This window comes from Mauremys mutica, chromosome 3 (genome assembly GCF_020497125.1).
Source record: "Mauremys mutica isolate MM-2020 ecotype Southern chromosome 3, ASM2049712v1, whole genome shotgun sequence".
NCBI classification, from domain to species: domain Eukaryota; kingdom Metazoa; phylum Chordata; order Testudines; family Geoemydidae; genus Mauremys; species Mauremys mutica.
Window position 1 is genome coordinate 82,453,429 of NC_059074.1, and position 21,444 is coordinate 82,474,872.

Below are 21,444 nucleotides of genomic sequence, written 5' to 3' on the forward strand. Positions count from 1 at the left end.
TTAATTTTGAATTGTTTTTAATCAAAGGGACTTTTAAAAATAAGATTTTTAAAAGATTCTTCACTCATGTTGCCAATAACATAGGACCAAATCCTACTTCCATTGAAATTAATAGCAAAAGAACAGTTGACTTCACTAGAAATAGGATCAGGCCTTTGGCTTTATTAAAATTAATAGAATTTTAAAATCAAATTTACTTTTCACCATGTTGCTGTTTACTTTTTGCACTTCACTCAGATTGGATAGTGAAACTAGGCTGGTTCAATTTGTCTAGAGTTACTTAACCTTTGTGACCGTGTGGGCCATTACTGGCATCTTGGCTGGATCCTAAAGGCTGCAACTAATTTGTATATAGATTTATTTTTATTTTAAAAGTAAAGAATAAATGCCTACAGCCTTTATTTACATATTCCCTGACAAGTGATTAGAAATTACAGTACTCAAAGGTTGAGTTCATCAACAAAGCATCCACTGGAGCTACTGAACTTAATTGAGGTTTAAGTTAGGATAGAGTCTGGCATCTGGATTCTGTCCTGTTAGGGTAGTCTTTCAGGGCTGTGTTTCCATAGCTGCAGTGTAGGAAACCAATGGAAGGCTGCATTTGCAAGGCTATACTTCGGGGCAGGATCCATGGACTCGGTCAGTTCAGAGGCTACATTTTGAGCAAACTTGGTTTATTTAGTTTCACTTTCAGTTTCTAGTCAATTTCATTTTCTGGTTCTTGTGCTCTAGCATAATACTGCTGTTTTGGGGATTTCAACATTTCAGGGGAAGTTTTAATTTTAAAAAAGTTTTTATTGTGATTTTATTCAATCTGCTGCTTATCCACCTTCAGGAACTGTACCCGAGTCAGTAATTTATTTCAGTTGAAATGGCTGTAGCATAGTGAGATTGATTGCTGAAAAAAAAATCTTTGTTTTTTCTGCTGTAATGTTAAATATTTTATGATAGCATGAGACAAACTTTTGTGAATAATATATTCTAAAAACATAACTGACTTCCAATTTCTGAGCAAAAATCATAACCAATCCTCTTTTTTCCTTATTTTCTTTAAATTACAATAAAATAAAGGTCTGTCATAATTATGTGTATCACTGAGATTTAAGTGCATTACATATTATATACTAGATTTGGAAAATGAACATTAGTCTGGAGGAGGTGGAACAAACCTGGCAGTTCATGGTACACTGCAAATAGAATTCGATTTATGCATTCATCTCTTCGTTCCAAATGATTATTGATTACATAAATAAGTAGGCAATTCTTCTCTTTCAGAACTTTGCAGAAAACACTATGAATGAGCTTCTTGGCTGGTATGGTTATGATAAGGTTGAATTGAAAGATGGAGAAGATATTGAATTCAGGAACTACTCTGCAGATGGGGAGAGCCGGCAGCACATTTCTGTTCTCAAAGGTAATGACATTTAATGTGCCTTTGTTCATGCAAAGAAGGATTAACTATCTCAACCCGCCAGAAATGGCTTGCACTAGGATTCATGTTTTGTTGCTTATTCTGTGGCTGATTTAAATATACATCTCTGACAGTGCCTTCCAGTAAGCAGAAAGCAATAGAATACAAGTGTACAACATTTACAAACATAGCAGCTAATATGCCCTTACTAATGTATCTCCAACAGTAACATTTTTTGAGCCAATTGAAACTCATGCACCCAAGATTCCAAAGAGCTGCCAATTTTTTTTTTTTTTTAAAGGAAATGTGGAAATGTTTTCTTAGCAGTCTGGGTCTAATGAATCTTCCTTCTGACAAAAATGTTGGGCTGAGGCTTTTGATAAGGTCAGATGTTGAACTAGAATGTTCAGAATGTATGGAAGAGCCATGATTAGTATTTATAAAGGTTAACTTAATAATGTTTTTTATTTTAATATATTATTTCTTGAAAGTGCATTAGAAAGGCTTAAGGGGCGGAGCTTGTTTGGGGTCAGCATATCTGGTCCTTCATGTACTGTATATAAATTTGTTCAAAATCTAAACAATGGGATTCAGTCTTTTTGTTCAGCAGTTCAGTTGCTACCTTTTGACTCTTCAGCCACACCAGCTGGATAGGGAATTGCAATCACAATGAAAAGAAGAACATTTCTTCAGAGTAAAAGAGTAGAAAATTGCTGGATCTTGACTTATCCAACAAGAATTTCTCAAAGCTGAGGTAAAAGAGAGGAAATTACAGAGGCTTTGCACTGTTGAACTGCAACATTTTGCTGCATATATGGCCACCCGTCTCTGGGGTTTCTTTATGGTGGCATACAGCAGCATGGTATTCAGTGGGTGCTGATATGAATACTGGCACCAAAGAGCCCAGTACTGGAGGAGAGGGTGCTAGATAAAAGGTGGAAAAAGTAGAGGTAAGATAAAACAATTTAATTGTATAGACATTAAATGTTTGCAGCCATTAGTTGTATACTGTTATTGATACAGTAATTAGTATTTGTATTCCATTTAAAATACAATATGTGTAAGCCATCTTTAAAATAACTTGTTCCTATGCGCCAATGTATTTTATTTTCTTCTTACATTTTAATAAACAAACCTTACATGGGATTCTCTACAGCCACAATCTATGAGGAATCAAATTTGTGGCACATTTTAAGAATAAGTCTTTATAGTATTTTGCTCACCATTGTAAAATAGATGGGATCATATGTATCATTATAAACACATGATACAAGTCATATGTTTTATAGTACAAACAAAGATGCTGAATACCTGTGCCAGGTAGAAATCTTTGGCTTACAGAGTCTTTAGGGAAAAAAAGTACTTTGCTTTTGTTGTGAGAAGAGGAATAGCTATTCTAGGATCTTATTAAATCCTGTTCCTTAGTGAGTTAAAGTATAGCAGAGAAATGCCTATAAATAAGAGTTCAGGTGTGGTTTTGTATTAAAGAATTACAATTATAACAAAATATAGCAAATATTTTTCTAAAATTTCAATTTTTTTGTTATTTTCTTTATCTTCTTTTCCATTATTACTAGTTATTGGAGTGGAATAAAAGGTTCTCTTATTTAATCAGTCTACTCCTTTTGCATAATTCATCTGATGACACCACAATCCAGTGTGTGACATCACAATTCACTGCCATGAAAATAATTGATATCAAAGACAGTGGAGTGTGATGTCACTGAATAAATTGGGCATACTCAGGCTATGTAAAAGAAAGAGAGCCTGATTTTTTAAAGCAGTACAGCAAAGTTTAATGTAGTTTTTGACAAAATATTAAAATTTTGCTGGGATGTGGTAAAGACTTTTGAAGGATAAAATATTTTCATTTTTATTGTTTACTCTTTTTGTTTGAGAAAAAAAATTACATCAGATTGGTGAAAATATGTAGGGGCACCTAAGCAACACTTCTGCCATACTGTATGATTTGTTCTTTTTCTTTTACAGAAAATTCTTTGCCAAAACCAAAATTACCTGAGGACAGTGTTATTTCACCATACAATATAAACACAAGCTATCCAGGGCTTGCCACAGGAAATGGATTTTCAGACTCACCAGCAGGGTCAAAGGATCATGGGAATGTTCCCATTATTGTACCATTAATTCCACCACCTTTCATAAAGCCACCAGCAGGTAAATCACATAACAAACATTTTAAAGAATTGTAACTATCATAGATAGCTATTCTGACCTTGTTAGATTGTGGCTCATTTGTAAAAGGTTTAATTTAATTTTTTTGAAAGGCTGTCACAGTAGACTTATAAGGATCCTTAGGTAGGAAGCAGCAGAGTGACTTTATGTGCTAGTATTATTGTAAAATTCTAGTCAGTATCATGCTAGGCAAAATTCTGTACCTATTTATACTGCTTGTGAAACTCTGGATGTTGAATTATACTGTCTCAGCAATTCAACAATATCTGTTTTAAACAAATGATTTTCTTCTATGAAAAAAGTCTTTACATAAATTGATGGAAGATGATGAGATTATAAACAAGGTCCACAAAGCATACAACTAAACAAACAAATAGTCAAATCAATATCACATGTCCTTGTATCAGGATAACAAGCTCATCCCAGGAAGACTGTCTCAGTTCTCATTGAAATTCTGGACCATTGTACTTTGGGGATTTTATATGATGCAAATGCTACCCCGAGAGATTGTACTGAAATGTTTTAAAAATTCCATGAAATTCTTATCTGGAGCAATTTTTCCAACATTAATTTTCTGAGTTAGTTTGAGAAATTACTTATTCCACACTGCATGCTGTTTACTATTATCTACTAAAGTAACTGTTATGGCTACACTAGTGTATATAATTGCTGTTATTATTTACTGTTGAACACACTGCAATAATTGGTGAATTTATATAGCAGCAGGCTCAGTCCTGCTTCCATTGAAGTTACTGTGAGTGTTGTTGAACTGGGTTAACTTCACTGGGGGTAGAACAGGACCTAGAATGTACTAAATATGTATAAAAGAACATCACTATTACTCTATTAGAGAATTCAGGAACATGGTGATGTATTTAATTATTAAGGTCCCAGTTATTCAATGGATTCCTGCACCCATACAGAGCCCCTCTGACACTGGGCAGAGCAGCTTGCAGGATCAGGGGCCAAGTGTGGAATGGCCTTCTCTACACTTCAACACATTTACAAAGTTGAATTTAAAATACATAATACATATCTATTTTTGTGTTACTATTTTATTTGACAGGAAGCTGACAGTTAGAGGGTATTTTAATATTTTGAAAAAATGTCAAACATATTACTAAATCTATTCTCCTTGCTGAAAATTTTCCATGTATTTTGTACAATTATTGCTAATTACCAGAGCTATTTGGGCCCGCTCCTTCAGCCTTTGCACAGCAAAAGATCTCAGCCATATGGGCTGAATCTTAAAATGGGGTTAATCTGCCCCATAACATTTAATCAAGGGCTTGTATTTCCCAGGCTATCTTCTCTTCCAATTTGATTCAAGACTGAAGTCATAATGCTGAATTTGTGGCAACACTATTATGTTGTTATAACACAGGGCTATGACATGAATTGTACATGCTGTCATAATTGATGAATTTAAATAACAGCAGTCAAGCAGGAAAAGATAGACTATGCCGTCGAAAAACAAATAACCTCAACCATAGCAATGGGGACACAGGAAAATACTGGCCAAGCAGATCTATTTCTGCTCTTCCCCCATCCACTTACTAACTATGTTCCAGAGTCCACCAATAAAACTGACCTTCAAAGTATTTTTAAAAATTGTTCCTCCCACCATGCTTTTGATTCTTTATGATGTATAAATAAGATCTGAAGGTTGGGTTTTTTTAAAGATATTTTCTCATTTTTGTTTGTTTTTGTTTGTTTTTTACCTTTTTTGCCTTACAAATATTATGATGCCAAATCTGATCTTTCATGTTCCGGTTTGAGAACTTTTGGGTGTCTTGGAGATGTGTATCGTGAGCTCTTACACTATCTGAAGAGGCTGGAGTATTGAATATGTAACAAAATTATCTTTTCTCCCAAGTGTTCAGTATGCAATAAATATGGTTGTTTTTTTTTTGAAAACCAAATGAAAACCCAAAGAGTTTTAAATAGTCTGCCCAAATTCACCTCACCTCTCAACTGTTCAACTTTTAATATTAACTTAATAAAATACTAGGTGCTTTTTAAAATTTTACCCCAGCTACAAGTGTGCATGTACAAAACTGAAAATTCCCGAGTTGATGGCCCTTCACTGAGAACACTCTTCCCCGAGACATTTAATTCTAGACACTATTATCAAGAATACCCCAACTGACCTGATCTGCTGTGGAAGCATGTTAGAAAAGAAACAGACTCAACCAGCACCCAAATCATACAGGTCTTTGTAGATCAACATCAAGAACTTAAATTGCACCTGGAAGCAAACAGTAAGTGAGTGCAGTCTTGAGAGAAGTGGTGCAGTATGCTTCTTGTGGCTAATGTCCCCAAACAGGTGGGTAGCTGCATTTTGTCCCAGCTGCAGCTTCTGAATGATGTTTCAAGTTAGTCCCAAGTACAGCATATTGAAACAACATGATACCAATAATAAAATTACTTCTACCTAGCCTTAGAAAAATCTTGTGTTCCACAGAGCAATGTAAAAGGAAAAGAGAATGTATTTCTATACAATAACAAATGATGTCAAAATAACAAGGAACAAAGTATAGCAGCCAGCAACATTATAGAAAAATCATAATATTTGTACTGGAACCATGATGCCAGTATTTAATGTACTAACATAGTAACCTGTATCCTGCAGTCTTTAGTCATACACTGAATAGTATTTTCTCACCTTCAGCTAATAGGATTATTCACATGAGTAGGGGTTGCAGAGTCTGGCCCCAAAATGCAGGAGAGAACGCATTTCCTTCCCACTGGCTCTACACTTGTAGATTTCTCTGTTTCAGGTACTCTAGTCATACCAGATGTTCTCTTTGGCTCTCTCCCTCTCAAGATTCTCACAGTGGGGAGCATTAACTCTCTGTGCCTCTGTAGGACTGATGGAGTACTAAACCCCCAATGCTTCTTCTGTGGGCCAGTCTGAACAGCTTGAGGATCCCAACTGTGTCTCACCCTGAATTGTTCCACTACAAGGAAATACAACCAAGTCCTATTACTCTGACATTGCATCAGTCTAGAATTTAGCTTATAGGTGCCAGAGTTGCATCCTCAAGTGTTTTTTGCTGTCGCTTGTCATTTACAGCATTCCTTGTACATCTAAAACTTCCTTTGACTCTCAACCTAAAGGATAGGGCCCTTCAACAGTTCTCCCACTGCAGCTCCCTCATTCTCTCAGATATGGAATTCTGGCCAAGTAAAGAACCATCACTTTAGTTGTGTGTATATGTTGGCAACATCAACATTTCCTGTTAGATTATGTGCTCAGTTTGGATCCAATCCCAAACCCATTGAATTCTGTAGGAACCTTTCTATTGATTTCAGTGGACGCTGGATTGGATTCTTATTGCCTGGCAACATAGCCCAAATTGAGGTGCAGAGATGCCCCACCCCAAAGGGAGCTTTTGGAAGCACAATTGCTCCACAAGAAAAGGGGAATGTTGCCACTGTGCCACCCCTTGTATTGGGTGCAGTGTGTGCTGCCAAGCAGTCCATGTGGGACTGGCTATATGAGAGAGGGGGGCAGAGTCTTGGCCCTTTCGGGAAGGGGTGCAGCAGCAGGGGAGCAGAAGGACTGCCATTGTGCCTGGGGCATGCACAGGGGTGCAGGGAATAATGTTCCTTCCCGTACCCTCTTCTCTATGTCTCTGGTTTACAGAATAAATCAGTTATTTTAAGTAGCTTTGACTCTGCTCAAACAACAGCTGGCTCCCTGCTATGCTGCACTGAGTGGGGAAGCAGTCATCAAGGGGAGCAGTGAAAGGGAAGGAGGACTGCTTCTGAGCTGACCTAGCATCCAAAGGGCAAAAATACAGGGATAAAATGATCTCCCATTCACCACCCCCCCCCACAATGATAGTTTGTATTTTTTTGGGAGGGATCTTAAATCCTCCAAGCCCTAGAACAGTGCCAGCTCTGTTCCTCTGCACCACATTTCTTCACTTGGTAATTTCAAAATGATAAGGACTGCTGTTGCACTGAAAGGTTTGCAACAATCAAGGTATTTTAAAAAAGTGTGATGTATAATGTCTGACCCTACAGAACTGTTATTACTGTTATTGGGGCCCAAAGGATACCAGAGTGAAGGAGGTAAGGTCTCCTGAGGCCAAACAAAAGCATTTCTAATATCTGGGTCCTGTAAAGTAAGCATGTTTAGATTTTGGAAGTGACATTAAATCAGATTATAAAACTGTATATCTGAAAAAAAATCATGAAAACTTGGAAGAAGGAAATGTTATGTTTGAATGCCAAGATGAATAACTAAGAGAGGTATTTTATAGAAAGAAATGAGCTATATCCTTTATCAGAGCTGGATAGTTGAATAGAAGTTTACAATTTTGTTACAAGTACAAGTGCACTTAGGTAACTCAGACTCATTATTATTACAACAGAGTACCTGCAATGCATAAAAGTAGACATTAGTTCTAGTCCTAAGGACTCTCTAGAAATGTGTGCTGTAAAAATTATCAAGATTCAAATGCTATAGGAAGAATTTAGAAGTATGGGATGAATTTTAAAATGCTTTCTATTCAGGGTTTATAAACTTGGTTGTAAAAATTAAGTCCAGGATTACCTATCTAAATTCCCCATGGTCCCATTACTGTATTCCCAATCCTTCCATCCTTATTCAGGCACAGCTCAATGACAGTTTTGCTTAAATAATGGCTGCAGGACTAGCCCTAATTTTATATACTGAGGTGGTTTCAATTTTAGTATACTCTGGCTCCCAGGTCATTATTTTCCAACTCTTATTCCCTCTTCTGATTTCATTTGACACTGATCTGAGCAATGTTTTACTATTTTTCCTGTTGCAGGTTTAACTTTCTAACAATTCCACAACCATGATTCTTCTTGTGCTTACTACTTGACTTCATCTTCTCGTTTTCTTTGTTTGAAATTACTGTAGTCCATTAATCTGTTTTCTTTTCTGAATAAATGAAAGGAATTAACCAAAGGCTTCTCTGGACTCCTGAGGCTGATCAAAAAAGGTTGCAAAATGACTCAGTGTCTCTGAAAATTGTGTGTGTATTTGGAAGGACTGTGTTGATGGAGTTTGTTAGGCTATTTTGTTCAGTGGGCCAACACTGGACATTTGTACCTGTCTGCTACCATTGCTGGTTTTCACCTCCTTTGTATTTTAGAACTAATATTCCTTTAGTGTGAACAGGCATCCTGTTCCCACTTGAATTTTTTCACCATTTCCATGTGATACATGTGTACTGTTCGGTAGCGTGAATGTAGCTTTTATATGTGTCTGTTGTTTATCCACATTAATTTTTTCTGATACAATTATCTAGCTTACAGTGATAATAGGTTGTTTTTATGTTGTTTTAAGATGCCACTAGTTGCCAGTCTTCTCTACTTCCAGCACCTTGTCAATGCTTTTTGCTCTCTTTGGACAGCAAAATGTTTTTTCTTTGTGCCAGAAAGAAAATCGTGAAGTCTACACATGCACTGTAATAGCATGTGATGAATAAGAAGGGAGTTCCCACACTCCTCTTGTAATCTGTGCCTATGAGCTTGCATGCTTAAATCCTGCCCACATGTCAGTATATATTTGTGGTATGCATTCAGTTCTGATTGAGCTATATATGAGAATATGCCTCATAACTCAGGCATAGAAAATAGAGGGAAGCAGTGGTTTCCCAAAACAACTTTTAAAAGAACTGGGACACTCCATTTTACCAATCTTTTTACCATTTTGCCTACTTCAAGAGATTGACTTTCAAAAGGAAACATTATAGAGTCACTGTAATGATTCCACAGCTACAGTTTTAACAAGCTTTCCATTGCAAGCCATTTTTCTGATTTCCGTCTCATAACTGTTTTATAAAGCTGCTTTCAACACCTGAAATTTGTCAAGCATGTCATCTAGTCACAAGATCAATGCTTGGATAGGGTGGTGATGGATGTCCTAGAAAAACCTCCAGATTTTTTTTTTTTTTTGTAAATTGAATTTAGTCAGACAAGAAATTTTAAACATATGAGTGTGAAAAATTATTTTGGAGGAGTCTGACTAGGGAATATTTTATCTCAAAAGCTGCTTGGTATGGAAAATCCAAATTGGTTTTATTTGATTGTCCGCAATGGAAAGCTAGAGTTTTAGGATTGGAGAACTCCAGAATTAACCATTATGCAAATTCTGGAAGGTCCCAGTACAGCTAATAAAGTTTGATTTTAACACTTCAGATGCTATAGAATCTAAGGGCTTGGCTACACTTGAGAGTTGCAGCGCTGGTGGAGGCTTTCCAGCGCTGCAACTTAGTAACTGTCCACACCTGCAAGGCACATCCAGCGCTGCAACTCCCTGGCTGCAGCGCTGGCTGAACACCTGGTCTGCTTGGGGTGTAACGAGTGCAGCGCTGGTGATGCAGCGCTGCTCTTCGGGTGTGGCCACACACCAGCGCTGTTATTGGCCTCCAGGGTATTAGGAGATATCCCAGAATGCTTTTAACTAATTACTCTCTTTGTTTTGTTGTGAACCCGGGGCTCCGTGGCTCCGGGAGCTGCTTATCTAAAAAACAAACACAGCTCCTGTTTGCTGTGATCAATCTGTAACTCAGTGAACAATCAAATGAGATAAAGCCTGTGAATGAGGCAGGCAGGGGAATGAGTGAGTGTTTGCTTCATGAGAGAAACAGCGGGGGCGGGGCAGAGAAAGGGAGTCCGTTGGAGCAGCTTCTTATCTGGTCTGCAGGCTGTTTGCAGTTAAGCGTAAGGGGTCGGGAAAATTTTCTGATTTTGCAAGGCAGGGAGCTAATATACAGTGTCGGCTCCAAAAATCCACTCTCTCTCTCTCTCCCCCCCCCCCGCTCCCTGTCACACTCCACCCCACCCCTCTCTTTTGAAAAGCCCGTTGCTGCCACTTGAACGCTGGGATAGCTGCCCATAATGCATCATTCCCAACAGCGCTGCAAATGCTGCAAATGTGGCCACACTGCAGTGCTGGTAGCTGTGAGTGTGGCCACACACCAGCGCTTTCCCTACACAGCTGTACGGCCAGCGCTGTAACTCCCAGCGCTGCAACTCTCAAGTGTAGCCAAGCCCTCAGATTTCATTCTTTAAAAAAATAAGGGTTTGTCCTTTTCATTGCAAAAAATAGTCTTGAAAAAGGGTAAAAAGGTTGACTGTGTGCCCCAGTGATTTAAATAAAATTCATGGTTCTCTCCCAGCTAGGGGCTAATAGCATGCAGCAGGAGATCACTTGTGCTCATTAAAGGTAGTTAGGCTCCAAATTCCTTTAAAGGGCAAGTCTCTGGCTTGTAGGTGGAGCATCGAGGAGAGAAAGAATAGGAAAATAGAGAAAAGGAAGGTAGGCACTGCTACTGAAAGGCTTGAGTGGGACGGAGCCTGGAAGGCTAGGAAACAGGTCTGAAGAGAGGATCTCAGGAAAGACAGGGAATGCCAAAGTTAAAGGCTCCTCTCCTATTCTTCCCATTGGTTTATCTGAAGGTGTAGCTCTTTCTGTACCAGATCACAGGTACAGCTTTCCCTAACCATTTTGTCCAGGTGTAACCCTTTCAGTGCGGGAGCACAGACACCACTTCTGTAGCTTACTTCAGTCCCTGCAGATGTAACTGTTTTAATTCCAGGTCCCATACATTACTTCTCCAGACAACCCTTTCAGTGCCTGAACTGCATAGCCCTAGCCAGTTTAGAAACTCTTCTTGCAAAACAGTTAAGGTTAAAAGAATTTACAATCTTAGAAGGCTGTAAATTCCCCAGGCTGAATGGAGTTCAAGGAGTTTATGAAATGAAAACCTTTGGACCCATAGGCATGGGAGCTAGGTGTGCTGGGGGGGGGGGTTTGCTGGAGCACCCCCAGGTTTTACACGGGGTCCCGGTTGCTGGCTCCACTCCCAGGGCTCTGCTCCTGGCCCTATGCCCACCCCCAGCTGTGGCTCCAGCCTCAGCCCCCTTACCCCTGGCCAGGTCCCTCCCTCCCAGAGACACGGCCCTGCTCCTGGCCCCAGCTCTGGGTGGGAGGGCGGACGGTGCAAGGGGGCTGGCTTTCAGCACCCCCCACTATTAAAAGTGTTCAGCGCCACTGTTTGGACCACCTGCACAGAGCTCATTGCAGGATCAGGGCTATTAACTGCATTTAGTTTCCCCAAACTCTTGAAACTAGAGTTAGTGTTGTAAGTGCAGATCAGATAACTTAAAATAACATTATTAGAATGTCGTAGTCATAAACAGTGAGTAAAACAAGCAGGATTTAGCACCATAATTTTAGGGAATTCATCCTGCTCATACAATAGGCTCTGCATGTTTGCCTGGATTATGGGTTAGAGCTATAAGGAAAGGATTTACTCTTATTGTTCTTGGTTACTTTCTGTTCCTTCCTCCCCCACCCCAATATTATGACAACATATAAGAGGGATTCACCAAAACTGCTACTTAGTGGCTTTAAGAAGGACAATTTTTGATAAACTCCCTCACATTGGTTTGAAGGGAAAAACAAAACCAACCATACAAAATCCCCAACACCATTCTGCTTAATTAAGACCTGAATAGACAGTGCAAACTTTTGATGATTAATTGAAGCATGCTCTAGCCTGATGCATATTTAGTTATTATAATGTGATAATTTTGTCTTGTTATACAAACTGCTCCCTTAGGGAACATGATTTAACACTGCAAACATACTGTGCTTATTGCATTGTTCATTATGAAAAAAACACAGGCTAAGAACCATAAAGAGATGTATATAAGCACTATCTGTGCAGCAGTTGCAGGGAGCTCTCTTTCAACATGTAATGACATAACCCAGGGGCAGAAAAACACAAGATTGGAACTCCCAGAATAACTCTTCCGAAGAGCTGAGATCTCACTAAAATAGAGGCTGGAAATTCAGATCTCGAGCGGTAAATGAAAGAAATGTGTGGTTTTAATACCTGATGTGTTTATAGAAAACATCAGTGTGGATGTTCTGCTGAAAACTCACTTGTTACTACTTACTTTCTCTGTTCTAAATCTTGCTTGTCTGATGCCTGAGAGTGCTGTCATTACCTTTGATAAATGTTAAGTGTAAAGTATATTGGGATAGCTCAGCACCTCTAAGGAGGTGCCAAACACCTTGCAGGAATGGACCCCAAGGCAGTAATACGGAGTTGGCAAAACAGTTGAAAAGTTTCCAAAATTAACTTTATCTTTGTCTTGCCAACTGTAAAATATGATGATATGAAGGCCAGATCTGCACTACAGATGTTATCATCATACCTGTGTCAGTCAGGGGTGCTATGAAATGTGATTCCTGACCAACAGAGCTGTACTCACAAAAGCCACAAGTGTAGACTCAGTCATACTGGCAAAATTGTGGTTTTGCCAGGATAGCATATTTTGCACAAGTGGTCTGAAATAAGCGAGACTGATACAAAATACAGTTTTGGCAGCATACATTGTGTCCATATGAGGAGCACTTTGTCAGTATAATATACTGGTATAGTTATACTGGAAAAATGCTCATTTTAGACCTGGCCTAATGTAATCATATAGAAGAGTTTTGGAAAAGATTGAGGATAGACAAGCCAATTGAACATGTTCAGTTTGAGAGTCCCTTCTTTTCTGAATTCTTGCTGTAAACGCTTGTCACTGAGTGCGCTAGATACTATTTATTGATACATTTTCCTAACAGAAGGGCAAGTATCTGGTAAATATAATTCTGAAGGATTTAGTCTTAGGCCTGGGCTACACTAGCGGGGGGGTTTGAACTAAGATATGCAACCTCAGCTATGCAAATAGCATAGCTGAAGTCCAAGTATCTTAGTTCGACTTACCTGGCTGTCCTCACGGCAGCGAGTCGACTGCTGTGGCGCCCCCATTGACTGTGCATACTCCTCCTGTGGAGGTGGAGTACGAGCGTTGATTAGCGGATCAATTTATCGCGTCCAGACGAGACGTGATAAATCGATACCCGATATATCGAACACTACCCGCCAATCCAGCGGGTAGTAGAGACGTACCCTTAGTATGAAACCAAGGTCTGTGAAAAAGTTATGAGAATCCTGACTTCTGTGGAAGACTAAAACTACAGTTTTTGGAGCATTCCAGTTTCTTTTTAGAATAAGACAAAAAAAACCCAAACAACCAAACTCTGTTTCTTACTATACAAAACCTTAATTGATATTTTTTGTTTTATTTCCCATTGCCATTGTTTTGTAATTACAGAAGTGGCTGGACTATTAGCTGTTTTAAAAGTTGTACTCTACTTGTTCAACCACTAAGGTTAATACACTGTCATGTAAGGTTCCTATTAAATATTTTCACAAGCTCAATACAGTCTTGTAACTGATGAAGAAGAGGAAAATATGTGCACAAATCAGGAACTTTAATCTGGCCCCCAGCTTTCATCCACATATCCTGCCACGTAAGCCACAGCACTTGGCTCTGCGCCTGTCCTGATTTTATCCTGTGTACCTTTATCTGTCAGCCCTAATCACTCAAAGCTAAAGAAATACATTGTTTTAGAACAGAGGTTCTCAGACTGTGGTCTGTGGCCCACCCGTTGGTGGTCCATGGAGAGCTGATTGATCACATGGCACTGGCTTCTTTACTTACTTATTTCCACCTGGTAAATTGCATTAAGAGAAGTTAAAAATACATTATATACTTTCTTAGGGTAAGATTGTGCCTTAAGGTACAGCACTGAGCAAAGGGTGATGCCTTAGCTGCATTGTCCCAGGAAACATGTGCCTCAGAGATCCCTGAGCCACAGTTCCACCACTGCTATTTGGGGCGTGGGAGTATTTTACTACAGTCCTTTATGGATGAAGCATACACTCTCACCTTGTACCCAGCTAGTTTTGATGGCCAGCTTGTAGTGGGATTTATTTAAGACAGAGGAGGACAGTATATATATATATATATATATATATATATATATATATATATATATATATATATATATAAAATATGGAGTGGGCAGCTCCTATTCTTCCCTCTATGCCGGGAGCTGAATGCAAGGCCTTACATGGCCCCGCAAGGAGGTACGGGAGAGCCTTACTCCACCTGCCTGGCTGCAAAAAAACAGAGTACAATTGAGCCCCCCAGGATTACTTTTCTCATGTACACAATTGCTGTTGTTGCCACAAGGATGTTATGTGATTGTAAATGGGTGGATAGGTGATCTTCCTGATCACCAGCAAGAGAGTGTTTGTTCATGAACAGGTGGGTGAATGGTCCAGAAGACATTCTCTCTATTAAGATGTGGCCCACACTATGGAATAGTTTAAGAACCCTTGTTTTGGAATTTTGTGCTCATTCTTCAAGTCCACATTGTTATAGAACCTATCTACTTTGGAAGTGAGTGCTCCCAGCAATTACTTTCAAAGAGGCTAAGCTCTGCTTTCAGCTGGTAAGTTCCCCCTTTCAGCTCTTCTCAGCATTAATGAAGGTTGTTGTAAAAGGAAGCATCTGCACCTCTTCCATTTTCGGGCTTTGTAGAACAATCTAAGAATTAATACTCTTAAATTGGTAGGGGAAAATATCAAGTACATTCAGTGACTTTAATGCAGCACATTGCTGTTTTCAGGTGCAAGCGGTTTTTCTTTTTTTTTATTGCTTCCTCGGTTCTTCTCTTGCCAGGTAAATTCAATGGGGCAAAATGATGCCTTCTAAAAGGAACAGGTTCACCAAGGTGGGAAAGGAGTTGTACTTTCTGAGAAACAATGCCCTTGCTAAGGCATACTGCCTTCAGTGGCTCTAGGGGAGCATGATGGAAAGAGCTTCTTGACTCACATTTGAATAGATGTGCTTTGTACTGGTGCCAGTACAGCCCTGCTGGTTCACAGGGCAGGCCCGGGGTCATGACAACAGTAGGCAGCTCCTATTGCCAGTCTGCACTCCAAAGCATCCTGCAGCCAAAATTATAACTGCCCCCAGTGTGAGCTTCTTGAACCCATGCATGGCTGGCTATAATTTGGCCCAAAGTATTTTGATTTCCACTGATGTCAAATATGTTAGAACATTTATGAGATTTTGGCAAATCCCACTCTAAAGAGTAAGTGCTAAAATGTCATAATTATAGCACATTAAACACAAATCTACATTATGGCTTGGCCTTAAATATAGTTTTAAAGGTGTATAGTCTGATTCAAATTAAAAGGTCAAGTTTTTTACATTGTACAATTTTATTTGTAACTATAAATCACAACACAATTTGTGGAAGGAAAAACGTTATTAAACTGGCAATATTTATTCTGCTAAGGTGAATAAAATGCAGCACGTAGGTCTGTGTTACGATAGTTGGGGGAAGGAGCCAAATCATTCTACTAAAAATTAGTTTGCCAATAATTTTGCAGAATGATGACAGCGTTGCTTCAAAACAAATCCTTTACAGGGAAATGGGATGACTGCATGGCAGGCTCTCTGAATCATGAACTTTCCATCACTCCTGGACAGCAAATTGCTTTAACAATTAGTCTTTTGGGGATTTTGCTCCCCCGCCCCCAGAAATCAGACAATAGTTAATATCAGTGACTGAAAGGTCATGTTGTCTATTGGACTGGATATAGGAATAGAATTCTTAGTCCTAAATCATGGGTTTGCCATTGATTTATTGTATTGCTTTGTACAAGTAACTTAACTGTTCAGTTTCCCCTTCCATAAAATGGGGATAAGAATACAGACCTCACAGTAGCGTTGCCAGGATTTGAAGATGAAAAGTGCCATGTAAGTCTTATTATTATGGGGAATTTTGTTGCACTTGACTATATGAATCCAATTTAAAGGAACAGTCTAGGTACTTCCATGCTCTAGATAGACAGGAACAACTGTAGGTAACAGCACAAAGAGCTAGTGGCAAAGAATGTAATTGGGAAAAGAAGTTGGAGGCTCTAGAGAACAGAAATGATGAAATCAGTACAAGATGGTTGCTAGAAAATATTTATCAAATTAGAATAGAGACATGAGGAATACCGGAAAGAGAATGAGGACTATGAGATGAGGAAAATGGCATTGAGTACCAGGCTGCACTCACTTTCTTATGAATGATTGAAATGATCTCCCTAAAATTCAGGGAAATAACACCAAAATTAATGTAAATATAAAAAAGTTAAATCTCCACATACATGTCAGAAGAACTCAAAACAGGGTCAAATAGCACATCTTAGAGAACTCTTGATGAGTTAAAATGTACTCAACCATGATAAGAATCACTTAGCAGATTTTAGTAACACAATTAGGCATCTCTCCTCTCACTCAAATATGTATTTTTGTGTCAATTTTACTTGGAGAAAACCTCCTCCCATTCTCTTCTAATCATTATTTGGAATCAACACCCAAATGGGGCATTTCCTTTTCCTTCCTCACATCCCATTTAGAATCCTGTTTGTAAGGGCCCTCACATTGCTCTGGTGTGGTAGCTTCCATGTGTATTTTATCAACTAGCTGCTGAGCAAAATTCCTCCAAGGCTCTTGATAATGGATTTTAAGTAATGGGAATGTAACAGCATTAGTTACGTTGGTCTTTAGTGTTGGTTACTGGTTTAATAAATACAGTTAGGCACTTTCTTAAACATGCTAAAAAGCCCTAAGGACCTCCAGAGCTTTTCAGTGATGCACCATTTTTTAAGATAACCTTTTCCATCCATCTCAGAAGCAGGGGCGGCTCCAGGCACCAGCACGCCAAGCGCGTGCCGGGGGCAGCAAGCCGTGGGGGGCGCTCTGCCGGTCACTGCGAGGGCGGCAGGCAGATTGCCTTCGGCGGCATGCCTGCAGAGGGTCCGCTGCTCCCGCGGCTTCAGCGGACCTCCCACAGGCGTGCCGCCGAATCCGCGGGACCGGGGACCTCCCACAGGCAAGCCGCCAAAGGCAGCCTGCCTGCCGTGCTTGGGGCGGCAAAATACCTAGAGCCGCCTCTGCTCAGAAGTTCAGCCAGTCTCCTGGCCTGGTTGGCACAGGCTACCAGCAGCCTAGGGAGTAGTTAATCACAAGCCTGCCTCGTTCTGCTCACAAAGAGTGAGGAAGACAAAGTTACTGCAATAGAGTTCTGAGGTTGAGTGCATAGATGTCCGATTGGGTGTTTGCATCTGATATAAACATTATTTTTATATTTTTGTTGTAGAAGATGATGTGTCAAATGTACAAATAATGTGTGCCTGGTGCCAGAAAGTGGGAATCAAGCGCTATTCCCTGAGTATGGGAAGTGAAGTGAAATGCTTCTGCAGTGAGAAGTGCTTTGCAGCTTGCCGAAGAGCATACTTCAAGAGAAACAAGGTAAGAGAGCCAAAGAAAGATGTAACCCTACACAGGCCTAGCTCGGGTCTCATTTTGTAGCTAGCAAAATAAATTTTTTTTTTTTGTTCTTCCTGTTTTGTCTGTTCCCTTTACTTTTCCATATGTATTGTCTGTTGGACTATCACCCCTTACTAACGTGTAACCTGTTTTCTCAGTTTCCCTCAGCTTGATGCCAGAGTTCTGTGAGGGTGGATGAATTTAATTAGACGATACTAATAATGCACTATAAAATAAGAATGATGGTTTTGCTTCAGAATCTTATTAGATTTGCTCTATGTGTAAGACTAGGGGAGGCATCTTCATAGCCGTGCATAGGGAGGTAGACATACAAGTCTTACTTTTGGTAGGTGGCTATATCTTGCACAGCTGAAGTCAAGAGAAGTTTTGTCATTGATTTCAGTGGCAGCAGGATCATTGGCGATGGCATACGCAGTTAGGGCCTGATCCAAAGTACAGTGAAGGCAATGACTTCCAATGACTTCAGTGAGCTTTGGATCAGGACCTTAGTTTCATGCTTTTAAAGTTTATCTTCAAATGTAAACAGTTATGAACTTATTGCTTTAAAAAAACTCAGACATTTTGGTGTTTTGTGTGGGGTAAGCCGTGACAAAACCATCTGTCATAGCACGAGGATGTTTCCAATAATCTGAAAGATCATTTTATCTCAAGTTAAAATGGAATTCTAATACTAACTTGGTTTCCCAAAGTGAAATGACCACAAAAAATATTCTAATCTGTAAAGTGCGGTGACTGAAGGTCCCCTGTACTTTATTTTAGCAGCTGGTTTGTGCAGCAGAATATAGGGTGTTCCTGTTATAAAAAACAAACAAAAAAAACCCCCACTCCTACAAAACACACCAACTTCTAATTGTTACAAAAAATAGCTATGGCAGTTTGATACTTATTAGTGTAATGGAGTCCTTGGGTGAGACTCACTGATCTAGAAAGCTTTATTTATTCATAAAATTCTTCACATTTTTGTTTATTAAACCTGCATATTTTACCCATGCTGCAGAACATTTGAAGTCTGTCATCTTAAAAATAATTCCCCCCCCCTCTGATATTTGCAATCTATGGTAAAAAAAATGGATTTTAGATGCAAGAAACATTGTAGCTGCAAATTACCCTCCTTTATAAATTTGGGTTGCATCATTCTGTCCCACCACCCACCACTCCGCCCCTAAAAAAGCCTAAAGAATTAGGTTGCAAAAATCAGCAGAGTGGAATTTTAGTGGCAGTCTTTGAGAATCAAGCTCATAATGTTTACTGGAGCATATAGGCAAGTTAAACAATCATGTGGAAGCTTCTGTGAAGTGTAGTGTTTATCTCTCTTGATTTGGAGGACGTGGGGTGGGTAGGGAGAAACGCATCTAAGATACTCCAATTTTTGACATGAAAATAATAAATTTATTTCATGTAAGATGGTTTATAGAATTGGATGTTCAGATCATGGACAGTGAAGTACGTGTGTGTGTGTGTGTGTGTGTGTGTGCACGCGTGCATGTGCACAAATGTGCATGCTGTAAGCTCTCTGGGGTAACGAAGGATCCAGTTCTGCACTTCTTATTCAGCTGCAACTCCTCTCGCTTCCAATGGCAGGATTTACTTGAGTAAAGCAGCACACAGGAACATAGGAATTGCCAGTTGTCTATCTAGTACAGTATTGTATGTCTGACAGTGGCCAGTACCAGATGCATTAGAGGAAGCAGCAAGAAATCCTATAGAGGACAATTATGGAATTACTAATCCACAGTGGGGGCCTAAGACCCATGTGTTAGTCTTTGGCTTATGCCATGAAGCAAGGGGCTTATATCCCATCTGAAAAACAGGGCCGCCCAGAGGATTCAGGGGGCCTGGGGCAAAGCAATTTCAGGGGCCCCTTCCATAAAAAAAAAGTTGCAATACTATAGAATACTATATTCTCGTGGGGGCCCCTGTGGGGTCTGGGGCAAATTGCCCCACTTGCCCCCCCCCCCCCTCTGGGCAGCCCTGGATCTCAAGAACAAAAGAAGTTCTTATTGTTTTAAATGCACATTTCACCACAGTAAGTTGCTCTACACTTCTCTCAAACAGGTCACAACAGTGACTGCGTTTTCTTCTGTAAATATTAAGGATCAACATGTGTCCTACTTTCCCATATGCTTTGAGGAATTAATACATGGCAAGGCAACACAATTGACAGCATTTGGATCATTGCATAAAAGCCTTCTTTAAGTTAAAGGACCAAATTCCACCCTTGGTTACACCTGTGAGAGCCTGTGACTGCATGAGTGAAACTGAGACCGTAACCTGGTCCACACATTATTTATTATTTTCAATCTAGAACTTTCTATCACCTCTATATTCATGGTGTTCAATATGAACAAGCAAGGATGTAATACTCAGGGAATTTTAATGCTGCTATTGAAGTTAGGCAGGTTCAGTAGAGTTCAGCAGGCCCTTATTATTTTGCATTTCACTCTAGCTAACAGAACAGGATTTTGAGAAACATGGCACAAAATCAAAGTCATAGAGTTTAAGGCCAGAAGGGCCCACCAGATCATCTAGTGTGACACTGTGCATTCCACGAGCCAGTACTTAATTTGTGTCGAGGCTTGAGCCCTGGCACCTCTAGGCTTGGTAGTTCATAGCTCTGGCACCTCTGGGTTTGCCATGTCAGTTATGAAAGTAAAAAAAAAAGAATTGCTTTAGTCCTGGCAGCTAATTGTTTGAGCCCCAGCATCTCTTTCATTACAAATTAAGCACTCCCATGAGCCCACAGTATCACTTAGCACCTGTGCAGTAAACCCATCAACCAAAATTAGATCAAAGGATCACACCCTGCAGAAGACTAAACATTGTTATGTGCCACAGGCAGAGAACAGGAGGGTCTGAGGTGGACTAATGCCCTAGACCCCTGCAATAGCAGGGAATTGATTAAATCATGGGATATTAGGGTTGGAAGGGACCTCAAGAGATCATCTAGTTTACCCCCCTGCTCAAAGCAGGACTAATCTCCAGACAGATTTTTACTCTGGTTCCCTAAATGGTCCCCTCAAGGATTGAGCTCATAACCCTGGGTTTAAGCAGGCCAATACTCAAACCACTGAGCTATCCCTCCCCACAAAATGAGATATCCCTCCTCCCCAAATGAGAGATCCCCAGTTAATCCCAGCAAGAGACTGACTCTATGCGCTGCAGAGGAAGGTGAAAAACCCCAAGGTCACTGCCAAGCTAGCCTGGGGGAAAATTCCTTCCTGACCCCTCTTATGGTGATCAGTTAGATGCTGAGCATGTGAGCAAGAGCCAGCCAGCCAGCCAAGCACCTGAGAGAGAATGCTTACTGAGAGCACTGTCCCACCCTGTCCAGTGTCCTGTCTGCTGCAATGGTCGTCCCTGATGCTTCAGAAGAAGGAGACCCAAAAAACCCAGAATACTTTGCAGGGAAAAACATCCCTTCCTGACCCCTGCAGGTGACTGGCTGAAGCCCTGCCATAAAACATAAACTGGAAGGGACCCCTAGGGCTCTCAAGTTCTGCCCCCACCCTCACATCACAAGCAACTCCATCATGCAATCCCACTCATAAATTTGTCAGCCCTCCCTTTAAACTTATTACATTGTTTGCCCCTAGAAT

The 21,444-nt window shown here is 40.0% G+C and overlaps 1 protein-coding gene across 2 annotated transcripts in view; it reads left to right on the top strand.

Moving 5' to 3' along the window:
- The window catches only part of LOC123366721 (sine oculis binding protein homolog), a 144,057-nt gene that overhangs the window by 10,338 nt on the left and 112,275 nt on the right, over positions 1 to 21,444 (top strand). For both annotated transcript variants that reach the window (XM_045010379.1, XM_045010378.1), the window contains exons 2-4: positions 1,276 to 1,414; positions 3,401 to 3,586; positions 17,658 to 17,809. In XM_045010379.1, the coding sequence (XP_044866314.1) occupies positions 1,276 to 1,414; positions 3,401 to 3,586; positions 17,658 to 17,809 (477 nt within the window). The remainder of the gene's footprint in view (positions 1 to 1,275; positions 1,415 to 3,400; positions 3,587 to 17,657; positions 17,810 to 21,444) is intronic.